Source organism: Eufriesea mexicana, unplaced genomic scaffold, assembly GCF_001483705.2.
Source record: "Eufriesea mexicana isolate 0111107269 unplaced genomic scaffold, ASM148370v2 scaffold5561, whole genome shotgun sequence".
Lineage (NCBI taxonomy): Eukaryota > Metazoa > Arthropoda > Insecta > Hymenoptera > Apidae > Eufriesea > Eufriesea mexicana.
Window position 1 is genome coordinate 165,958 of NW_016913558.1, and position 12,914 is coordinate 178,871.

General features: G+C 34.9%; 1 protein-coding gene across 1 annotated transcript in view; it reads right to left on the reverse strand.

Moving 5' to 3' along the window:
- qless (decaprenyl diphosphate synthase subunit 1 qless) overlaps positions 1-12,914 on the reverse strand; it is an 82,789-nt gene that overhangs the window by 12,293 nt on the left and 57,582 nt on the right. Inside the window, exon 3 of the mRNA XM_017906578.1 lies at positions 3,656-3,789. Within this exon, the coding sequence (XP_017762067.1) occupies positions 3,656-3,789 (134 nt within the window). The remainder of the gene's footprint in view (positions 1-3,655; positions 3,790-12,914) is intronic.

Sequence of the window (12,914 nt, forward strand, 5' to 3'; positions counted from 1 at the left end):
ATATTTTTATCGTATACATGAGGATTAATATCCGTAAATAAAATAAATAAATAAATAATAATTGTACAAGCGTTAGTTTCTATTTTTGTTTACAATTATTACGGTGAATTCATGAATTTTATTCGTTGGAAAATAGTTTCGTTATTTAACACTGTATTGTTGTTTACTGTTCAATTTCCTGATAATTTTATGGCAATTTTGACATCGGTTTCCCTGTCCGGGGAATTTCACTCGTGTTTCATATGTTTAATTTATAGGCGTTTGCCTATGCGCATGTTGAAGAGAGCATGAAGCGGTTAGAGTGTAATGGAATATCGTACGAAAGCTTGTATGGCGAAAATATTCCATGAAATTCAATCATGTAACGAAATAATTTAGAAAATCCCAGGCTAGCAAGTTTCACGAGAGTTTAAGCACTTTAAAGACACAGCTTGACACAGTTGCGTGGAACAGCTGTATAAATGGATCTCCAATCATCTCGTAGATCCATCACGTTTATAATCGCACTTTCGCGACTCCGATCTAGCAAAGAATCGATCAACGTATGTCCAATATCTGTCACACAATTATTCCTTTTCGACGAGTAAGAGAACAGAGGAAAGATTAGGAAATGTCGAAAAGAAAACGTTATTATGATTTTAATACTACGTCATTCCAAATACGCGTAGATTTCACTCGAATCGATCAGGAATCGATTGAAGGATAGCAAGTTGTATATGCGTGGAGAAATTGGCATTAAACTTGCATTAAACTTGCAGATCTAGACGTCACATAAAAGTCATTACAACGAATACCTCAGTGTTGGCAGGATATTATTTATGCGTCGATCGATCGAAAGATCGATATAAAAATGGATGGAAGAATTTATCGAAGGTTTGACCAAAGAATCGTTCGAAGAATCTATTGAAAAATCAGCGAAAGGATTAATTGAATGATTAAGCAAAAAATTAGTCGAAGAATTTATAGAAAAATAGATCGAGAAATTAGTCCAAGGATTAATTAGAAAATTAATCGAAGGATCAACCGGAATTATTAATTATTAATCGCAAGATTGATCGTAGGACTAATCAAAGGACCAATCGATGGATCAATTGAAGCACCGATGGAAAGATTAATCGAAGTACTAGCCAAAAGTTCAATCGAAAGATCAATGGTAAGATTATTGGAAGGAGTAATCCACGGAGCAATCGAAGGATCAGTTGACGAATCAATGGAAGGATCAATCGAAGGATTAATCGAAACACCAATCGAAGGATCAATCGAAAGGTCAATCGCAATACTAATTAAAGGAGCAACCCATGGGTGCAATTGAAGGACCAGTCGAAAAATTAATGGAAGGATCAATCGAAGAATCAATCGAAGTGCCGATATAAGGATTAATCGAAGCACTAATAGAAGGATCAATCGAAGAATCAATCAAAGTGCCAATATAAGGATTAATCGAGGCACTAATAGAAGGAACAATCGAAGGACCAATGGGAGGATCGATCGAAACACCAGTCGAGAGATCAATCGAAAGGTTAATCGCAATACTAATTAAAGGAGCAACCCATGGTGCAATCGAAGGACCAGTCGAAGAATTAATGGAAGCATCAATCGAAGGACCAATGGAAGGATCAATCGAAAAGTCAATCGCAAGACTAATCAAAAGAGCAATCCAAGAATCAATGGAAGGAACAACCAAAGAATCAATTCAAGCACCGATAAAAGCACTAATAGAAGGATTAATCGAAGGACCAGTCGAAGAATTAATCGAAGGACCAGTCGAAGGATTAATCGAAGGACCAGTGGAAGGATTAATCGAAGGACCAGTCGAAGGATTAATCGAAGGACCAGCCGAAGGATCATATCGAAAGATCGATCGCAGGATCTACCAAAGGACCAATCGAAGAATAAATCGAAAGATCGACCGAAGGATAAAAGGATCGGCCATCAGGAGTCACTCGGCAATCGACCAACCCGTTGACAGGAAATTCTGCAGGTTTTCGTCACGCGTGGGATTATCATCGGGCGCCCCACGAACCACGAAGTCACGCTCGCCACTGTTTACGATTCGTCTGGCATATGTGATAGCGTACGCTACACTAGTTCTCATTCACGGGACATCTCATTCATATTCATCGGCGTTGGTTCGCCACACAACGACAAGTAATTACTTTCAAAGCGATTTATGAATTAGAAAGAGAGAAGACCAGCCAGTCGCATTCTTTCGATGCTTTCTAAACGTTCGGCGAAGCTACCTTTTCTCAAGCCTCAAACACATATCGGTAAATGAAAAAGCACGCCTCCATTAACATACATTTGCATCACATGGTAATACAGCAACGTGTCGTTCTATCGCGAAAAATATTCTTCTTTTTCACGACTTTTCTGTATTTCTTCTCCTATAGGTATTTCGCTTATTTGAGTCTTCGCAGTTGAAAAGATCAAGATTTTTGGAAGATCTAGGACAAATAACGTGTGACATTTCAATGCTGCTTTTAAGAACTTCTTACGTTAGAAAAGCGAGAAAGAAAAGGTTTATTTATTGCTCAATCACTATACAGACTGCTAGATCCTTATCATTTGAATACAATGAGGTATATTGCAGGTACATCTTCAAAGAGATAAATCAAAATTTTTGAACCTCCTAGTCAAGAGGTATAAAATTACTTAACCGATATAGGATGTCATTTTATATCTCCTTATATAGCTCTTTAAGGAAGTTAATTAACCCTGTTATTAATTTCTTACCCTTATCCAACAGTGTACTATACGATCACATTATGAAGTAAAATATATAACAACGAATACAGAATTAAAAATAAATTAATAATTTTTCTAACCTATTTTTCTTTCAAATTTAAGCACATCATAAACCATAAAATATATATCGAGTTTTTATATCGAAATAAATATAAAGAATGCAGTTGAATAACCAATATTAAATTTATCAAGGACGAATATACAATTAAAAATAAATTAATAATTTTCCTAACCTATTTTTCTTCCAAATTTAAGCACACCATAAACCACCTAAAATATATATCGAAATCAATATAGAAAATGCAGTTGAATAACGAATATTAAATTCATCAAGGACGAATATACAATTAAAAATAAATTAATAATTTTCCTAACCTATTTTTCTTCCAAGTTTAAGCACCCCATAAATCACCTAAAATATATATCGAATTTCTATATGAAAATAAATGTAGAAAATGCATTAGAAATGCACTCAAAGAGCAATACGTTCACCAAATAAAATCGTTCGATTCCGTATGCATTCCTAACCTCAATTGTCACATAAACGCAACATCGTAAATTGCTTCGTCTTCGAGTACTAAAAATCGACTGCATAATGCAGCAGTTACTGGCGACACGTATGTACATGAAAATAATTATTACTCTCCGTACATCATACTCTCCCAATAAATAGCATGAATTTTAATCAAGGACACTCGTTAAATTTCCACCCTGGCTCGCGATCTACGCGTAAATCATTCGACGGAATTAATTAAACAGGATTCGCTCGAACCGTTTATGCGAGGCTGTTAACAGGGACAACGAAGAGCATTTCGAATGGAGAATAATCCAGTTAATTGCCACGAAACGTTAAAAGTTTATTGACGGCGAACTTGAAAGAATCCGCACAGCCGTGCCTCTCACAACTCACTTTCTTTGCTTGTGGTAATTGATAGCCCGTGCCATGAGAATTGCTACCATCGGCCGCAACGCCTTTCCCTTACCGTCGAAGTAGTACGTCGCTATAGTCTGCAGCTCCTTCTGCGTCGTGTTCCTGATGAGTACCTGGAACAATAGCAAACGTAACCTTGACTTCGAACGGTGAAAAGGAATTCTCCCGTGAACGTTAGAAAAAGCACGACACGCTTCTGTTAGCTTCTTGTTATAATAATCCGACACTTTGCTACGTCAATTGTCACGTGGTCTCTTTGCAGATTTTGAGGTTAGATTTTCGGCAGTGGTTGATTAGCCGTTTAGATCTTCCACGAATTAAGGTAGAACGCAGTCGCATCGGTATTGCAACTTTCAGATACGTGATCTTCGTGTCAGGTAGTATCTATTTCCCATGAATTCGTTGGAAATTTATTGCAGAACGAGAGAAATTGATTGAGGTTAATTTGCAAGTTCTTGAAAGTTTAATGTATCATTGGAGGTATTAGTAAGTATGTAAGGGGAGAATTAAGATTATAAAATTAGAAGTTTAGGTTAGGTAGGTGACTTCTGTCGAATTTGACGTTAGATTTTCTAGTTTGTATCAATTATATGAACTAATACGAACTTAATCTAATAATATCGCAATTTAGCCGTAATTTGAGCTCGAATGGACGATGAATAATCGGAAAAAGAGTATATGTAGAGAAACAACCTTTTAAATTCACCAATTTCATTTCATTCGTGTAAGGCGAGAATTAGAATTATAAAATTAGAACTATAGGTTAGGTAGATGGCTTCTGTCAAATTTGAGGTTAGATTTTCTATCTTATATCAACTAAAATTGTATTCACCATCCCTATTCAATCAATAACTTTCAGAAACACCATATTAACCTAATAATATCTCAATCTAGTCATAATTCGTGCTCGAGTCGACGATGAACAATCGAAAAAAGGGTCTGTCTAGAGAAACAACCTTCTTAATGTCACCAATTTCATTTCATTCGTGTAAGGTGAGAATTAGAATTATAAAATTAGAAGATTAAGTTAGGTAAGTAGGTTCTGTCGAATTTGAGGTTAGACTTTCGTTGCTGCTAGTTTATATAACCTAAAATTGCATACTAAAATTGTATCACTATCCCTATGCGACGGAAAAAGTGTTTATATTGAGAAACATCCTTCTTAATTTCACCAATTTCATTCAGAGCATCAACATTCTCGGGCTACCATGTCCGACAGTCGACGATCCAATCTCCGCACTGCCAAAGGCTAGTCCAGTTACTCCCACGAAGGAGAGCGTGGTATTAGAAGGCCTGAACCAAATACCGTTCCAGCTGACAGGCTCGTACGAATTGGTCTTGCTCGCTCCATATTTATATTTCGACTCGACACACGCGTTACATATTTTATTCTATAGGTAACTTATCAGCCGGCCGGGAATAGACAGTTGGTGTCCATAAGCCGATGATGATTCGCATACGTGACGAAACGGGGACCCAGGCCCGGGCTGGTTGCAGGCGCGAAGAGGAGGAAGAGGACGAGCCAGCGAAAAAGGCGAGGAAGAATCGCTTTGAATTCCAACCGCGACACACGGCTGAAAGTCCGTCCTGGAATTTGGCCAAAGTCGAAAGGAACGCTCGTTACCAGATCCGTTTCGCAAGCTTACGTCAGAGACACTTTCCGCGTGGCTGTGCTGGCCACGTGATCGGAAGCTAAGGCGCTCGACGGAACCGATGCACTCCGGCCACCTTGAGTACGTCTTTCTAACTGTAAACGCGACCATCGTCGCAATTAGAGAGTCTCGGTCACTCGCAGGATTTCATTAACTGCGGAACTAATTAGGCTCGGCGGTTCGATCGTTTTCGAGCGCGATTTCTTCTCGATTACCAGGTTTACGTAGTTAAGACTGCTCTCAGGTTGGGAAATTAACGAAGAATGCATTTCTATTGTTTCGAAGATTCTTTTAGACTTTACACGACTATTCCTTACTAATTTTTCAATATCTTCTTCCATCCTATTTCCTCTGAAGTTCTTCCTCTTTCATTTCCCTGTCCACCGGTTATTTGACCATCCTGCTAGGATTAGCGTTAGAGAGACTATTTTCGATGCTGTCCTACGAGTTATAACGTTTTTAAAATTTCTATTGACTTTAAGATGTTTTTAGACTTCATATTTTTTAATTTTTTAATTTATTAATTACCCCACTCGATTTTCATTAGCAATTTTTCAATATCTTCTTTTATTTCATTTCCTTTGAATCTCTTCCTCTTTCATTTCTCTGTCTACCGGTTATTTGACCGTCGTGCTAGGATTAGTGTTAAAGAGACTACTTTCGATACTGTTCTTCGAGGTATAGCGTTTTCAAAATTTCTATTGTTTTGAAAATTCTTTTAGACTTTACACGACTATTTTTTAATTTTTTAATTTATTAATTATCCCACTGGATCTTATTATCAATTTTTCAATATCTTCTTCCATTCTATTTCCTCTGAAGCTCTTCCTCTTTCATCTCTCTATCCACCGGTTATTTGACCATCGTGCTAGGATTAGTGTTAGAGACTATCTTCGATGCTGTCCTTCGAGTTACAGTGTTTTTAAAATTTATTAATTACTCCACTCCATTTTATTATCAATTTTTCAATATCTTCCACCATCCTATTTCCTTTGAACCTCTTCCTCTTTCATCTATCTATTCACCGGTTATTTGACCATCGCGCTAGAATCACTTTTAAAGAGACTATATTCGAAGCTATTATTCCAATTATACCGTTTTCAGAATTATTTTCTTCGTTTCATATGTCAGAGTATCTGTTCTGATATTTTTCTTCGTTCTGAACTTTCAAGAGACTTCCTGGAAATATCTAGAAACGTGAAAGAAGTATACCCCGGAATGTCCATTAGATCTTTATCGTAACATTGCAAGGAGCCAAGGAAATTTTTAGAGATTTTAAAAAAATATATCAGAGTTGTTGAATTACAAATTTATTTAAATCGTGGCGTATCAGGAAGATCTCTGCGAATTTAATGCACACCACTTGGCGCGATATCTTAAGAATATCCTTCTCCATTTTGCGCACTCGAGCTTCCTGGAAACATCTACGATCCCGCAGTACACTGGACTTTTTACCAGACTTTTATTAAACACGATTCCAAGAAGCTGCGAAAATTTGAAACCGAATTAACAATTTATTTTATTTATTTTAAACATTGGAAATTAACGGATCACAGGACGAGGAATTTCTCGTTAAGATAATTCAGAGACTCGGTTCTCACAGATCCAACTGATCGCGAGATTTCTTCGAACGGGGTATTCGACTCCTACTTTGAAATTTATGTCTCTGTTTATTAACCCGAAGAAAGTAGAGCGAAACGAAAAGTCGCATTCTTTTGACGCATTAGAGCCGGCGAATCCACGCTCTACTCTTAAGAACCGGAAGACGCTGGTACGCGCCTCCTCTTGCCTCGTTTAAGGATTTCTCTTCGAGAAAAAATGCCACGTCTTAGAAATGTTTTGTCAACTTCACGTCCCTTGCATGCTAATCCCGGGTCTCTTTGTAAACACATCCAGTGTCCAAATTTTCCCCGTCTAGTTTCTATCCTGTCAAACAGACCAATTAATCTTCCCTCCATACTTAAATCACGAAAAAGAAAAAGAAAAAGCAGTATACAAATTTCCCGAATCTAAGAAACAACTATTATCATCTTCATGATACAAAAATAGAGTCATATAAATTTTTATTTTAATATTTCATCATTTTATTTCCCCAATCATAAATCGATTATGGTTAAGAGTTTAGACCCTGGAAATTTTTATTATGTAACACAAATTGCTGTTTTTTGGTTTCAGTGTGTCTTATTACGTATTTTATACGTAATATACGCGTATTAAACAAGTAGAAAGATTGCAGGTTGCTTGCGAATTAATTCAGACGAATTTGCAGGTAGCGAAGGTACAAAGACTATAGACCTACCTGACCATGTGTCAGTGAGTCACAGAGGATTAATATGAACTAAGTTTCGAAATTAATTCGATATTTCAATACATATAGAGACTTTCTAAGAACACTATAAAACCTTTCGCAATTAATTCGTTCCCAAGCCTTTCGAGTGTCCATGAGTATAATATAATCACTTTTTAATTACCATTATACATTAGGTTAGGTACTGTGAACTCAGTTTTAGTCCTTCAGACTGCGAAAAAGTGTACCCCTGAGTCAATTTATTCCCTTTTTTGTATCAGTAAGGATTACTCCAGTTATCCAACAAAACCGGTTGATAATACAAGGTTACCCAGTGTCCTACTTGAGCCGAAGACCACAGACATGTCCTTACCACCGAATCTTCGCTGCCACTCGGTTCGTACTCTTTTATAACGCGTGAAAAATTACACAGGACGAGTATCCCGGTATCCTATTCCAAATTACAGCTTTGGTCTGAAGCTTCGGTTGCAAGTTCACTCGGAGCTCTAGTTTTCGTCCCAGGCACAGAGCTAACTGTGCATCTGCTTGTCAGACTCGTAGAGCGACGAGCGAAATAGGTAATAAATGACAAACGTGTCAAGTTCCTAGCCTGCTGTGAAGCTCGAATCACGACGAATTATAGCAATCTTCCGAATTATAGCTACGATCGTAAAGGACGATTTGCGTGTAACAGGAAATCCGGCCCGGTGCTCTGACTTCGGTGTCTGAGAGCAAGGCGAATCAGGTGCACAGCTAATGAAACCATTACATAGCGATTGAGTGACAGGTTCGTGTTATCGCGTTCCACCGACGCGGCGAGAAAAAGTGCTTTCTAAACGCGTTTGCACGCGCATACGCAAATACAATTGTTGTCGGGTCTAGCCGTGAGTAAAAGTTCTACTCTCGGCCATATATGCAGACCGTGAAGTCGCGGGCTGCTTTCGCTAACGCGCTCGAAGACGATGTGACTTCTCGTGAAAACGCACTACTCGTTGTAAATATTTATAATTACTCGCCAATAGCAGCTTATAGATGCTCTGGTTAAATTTCTTTGTTAAAACATATTGACTGATATATGCCTTTTAGATAGTACACTCAGGGGACTATGATAAAATTGTGGGTAGATTGGACGATAATATACGAAACCTTTTCAACGATTAATTACCAATTAATTACCAATGTGTATTAATTAACAATTCATTACCAATATATATTTAACCCTTTGCACTCGAGAGGTGCCTCTAGGTCACCGTATGATAAAATTTCGAAGCTCGATATTAATTAATATATGAAATTTAAAATAACGTAACAGTGTGCGAGGTATCGAAATTGAATAATTCTACGTGTTAATTATTATACGATTTCTTATTTACTGCTCAAGAAATATCATCAGCCTTATGGAAGAAAATTTTTCAACTCGTACCCCTCTTTAGCCAAAAAATCATCGAGCGCAAAGGGTTGAGTTTAACTATTTAAATAATAAATTAATAGAAATAATAAAATCGGTGCACTCTTTTCAGGAATTTCTTCTCTCACTCTGACATTGTTAATAACTATGACTTTACGTGTTCTCTCGTTGATATTTCTCAGAGAATTGTTTCATTCTCGCACATTCTTTTAAATATTTTTTGAAATATTGTTCACACTGAATGATACTCGGTCACATTATGTGAATGATATTTGAAAAGATGTTTAGAAGAATGTGCGAGAATGAAACAGTTGTCTGAGAAAGATCAAAGAGTGAACAGGTAGATGTTATACTTATTAACAGTGACAGAGTGAGAGAAGAAATTATATATATCATACACAGATATCACACATTGAATAATTATAGAGTAAATAAGTTTCTATTATTCCTACTAGATGTAATAATGAATTATCGAACAATGATGTAAATTATTATTAAATTATTAAAGTCTTCTGATCGAAGTTCTCTATTTAGATTCGTTGCTTGAATTTTCGAAGAATGGTTGGAATAAAACAAATATAAATTTTTAAAATTTGTAAGGTCAGATACTGGTGACCACCATGGTCTCATTATGGAGATAAACATCAGTCACTGATGACCACCATGACAGTCAACGTGTTAATAGAGGCACGTAATATTAATTATTAAAAGTCAGTGTGGATTTTGGGCAGTTTGGTCTTACAATTAGAGCTTGGTTTCGAGAATGGTATTAAAACTTAACCCACATACAAGTATATGAATATATGGTATATTTATGAATAATATTTGTTTAGGTTTTATTTATATGTAAAGTTATATGGGCGTAGTAATTAAAAATTGTTTGTTTTATTCTTGCATCGAGATATTATAGTAGGTCACTAGAGGTATACTATCGTGCTTTATAATTGACCCATTATGCAAATGAGTATGCACGAGAGGAGTGAGACATGTAACATTTTTAGAGAAATTGTTTTCATTTTGGAATTAATTATTACTACCTGCGTTTATTATCATATAAAATTGCTTTTTAGCAAAATAGAAGATTCGATTTTTGTTAAAATTATAAATTCTTCCTTTTCTAGAATTAAAAGCTCCGACTTTTTTAAAATCACACGATTCTTTTGTGGAATTAAAAATTTATTTTTTGAACGAAGAATCCTTTCATTTTTAAAATTGTTATTAATAATTTTGTCGATATGTTCAGACGCTATAATCGAGAAAGAACATAATTTACTGCAATGAAATCTTATCCATTAATTTTTATGGAATTTATGGCAAGACTATAGAGTTTCAACTACTGCTGGACTATGGATTTCTAAGGAAAAGTTACCTAATGTTAAATCACTAAATTCAGAGAACCGGTTGCTCACATAATACCTTGCGCAACATGTTATAAAAACAGTTCTAACAAATTAATTTTCTTTTGGAAAAGATCATTTTGAATTTTCAGTTGTAATTTCCAACGAGGTATCAGACAGGGTATTCTTCGTGAAATACTTATCTACGTATACTTATTTCCATCTCAAAATATTGCTAAACAAAAAGAATGAGGAAAATTTCTCTACTGAAGATCCTTAAAACTTATTACATATTTCTAATTACAAAAATGTAAATAATCATTAAAAGACAGGAAGAAATAATCATATATAATTTAATATATGTATAAGAATTATTATTAAAAATTAAATGCATCAAGCTTCAATTTCATTGCTAATACCAATTTTTAATACAAACTTCTAATTATCCGAATTCTTTAGTTTATGTATGTAAACATAAATAATTAAAGCCAGAAACAATTCTAAAGAAAAATAAAAAAATACACGTGAAAATCAGTGAACATCTATACCAGCAAAAAAATAAACAAATAATTAAAATAAAGAAATAATTGGAAAGAAAATTAAAGAAATACACGTGGGAAATCAGTGAATATCTATACAAGAAAAATAAAAATAATTAAAATAAAAGAATAATTGGAAAGAAAAATAAATAATTAAATTAAAAGAATAATTGGAAAGAAAAAAAGGAAATAAAGGTGAAAATCAGCGAACGTCTATACAAACCCAAAAATAAATAAATAATTAAAATAAAGAAATAACTGGAAAGAAAAATAAAGAAATGCGCGTGAAAATCGGTGAATATCAGTACAAAGAGAGAACAAAAATAAATAATTAAACTAAAAGAATAATTGAAAAGAAAAATAAAGAAATACACGTGAAAATCAGTGAACATCGATACAAACCCAAAAATAAATAAATAATTAAAATAAAGAAATAATTGGAAAGAAAATTAAAGAAAGACACGTGGAAAATCAGGGAACACCTATCATACAAACGATCCAATTTTCCAAACAGTTTCCCCATGTGCTCTCACAAATGAGTTTCTACATTTCGTAACAGCATAGTAAGCTCGGTGACGCAAATCGGTTTCGTTCGTCCACCCTTGTACGCGCGGTTACGCGCGATTCTTCGTGTTCTCTTCTTCCGGAACTAAACCACCGTCTTCCTATTGAAACACTTTGACGGAAGTACTTGGCGATTCGCGGCGAATCGGTACGGTTTGCACCGAAAATGGCAGCAGGAAACCGATTTCAATGACTTGTTGGACTCCGCTCGAAGAAACCATACACGCTCGAATGGTCATGTCTGCTACTGGTCAAGTCGAGAGAAATTATCGCGAATTTGTCGCTAACTGCTTGAAAATTCGAATTCCAAACAGACTTTGGAACAGAGTCGCCTCTGCGTGCTCGCCATTTTTGGAAACCTAATCCAATCTATTCGAAATATATTTCCAACAAAACCTAAGTAATTAATAATTTACAAGTAATCAATAATTAAAAATTTTCCTTTATTTTTCTATGTCCACCTGTGTTCAAAGAAGAAATTTCCAAAAAATTTCTTATCAACTTTCTTATCCCCTACTTTTAACTTTTATGTCAATGGAAAACGTAATTAATACGTGACTCATTGATAAAAATTTCAGAAAAGTTCCAAAATCGTACAAACGTAATATAATTATTCGAAACCTGGGAATTATTTTGTGACTGACTCTATCATTCAGTATAGAATTATTATAATTATTATTGATTTACTGATACGTGTAACAGAATTTGTAATCTAGCCAACTCACTTGCTGACTTAAACTTTTTCAATTTATCCTCAGACAGTTTGAAGGCTGAGCCAATCAGATTGCTAGAGGTTACAAATCTTTAATTATAAGCACTGCAATACTTTGCAGTCTCCTTTAGCGTGCTTATAATGTAGAACAATGTACCCTCCTGTATAAGTTTGTATGTAATCGTGCTCCTTTTAGTTTTATTTTTACTTCTATTTATTTAATTATTTTTATTTTACTGTATTACTTCTTTATAAAAAAAGAATAATTGGAAAGAAAAATAAATAATTAAATTAAAAGAATAATTGGAAAGAAAAAAAGGAAATAAAGGTGAAAATCAGCGAACGTCTATACAAACCCAAAAATAAATAAATAATTAAAATAAAGAAATAACTGGAAAGAAAAATAAAGAAATGCGCGTGAAAATCGGTGAATATCAGTACAAAGAGAGAACAAAAATAAATAATTAAACTAAAAGAATAATTGAAAAGAAAAATAAAGAAATACACGTGAAAATCAGTGAACATCGATACAAACCCAAAAATAAATAAATAATTAAAATAAAGAAATAATTGGAAAGAAAATTAAAGAAAGACACGTGGAAAATCAGGGAACACCTATCATACAAACGATCCAATTTTCCAAACAGTTTCCCCATGTGCTCTCACAAATGAGTTTCTACATTTCGTAACAGCATAGTAAGCTCGGTGACGCAAATCGGTTTCGTTCGTCCACCCTTGT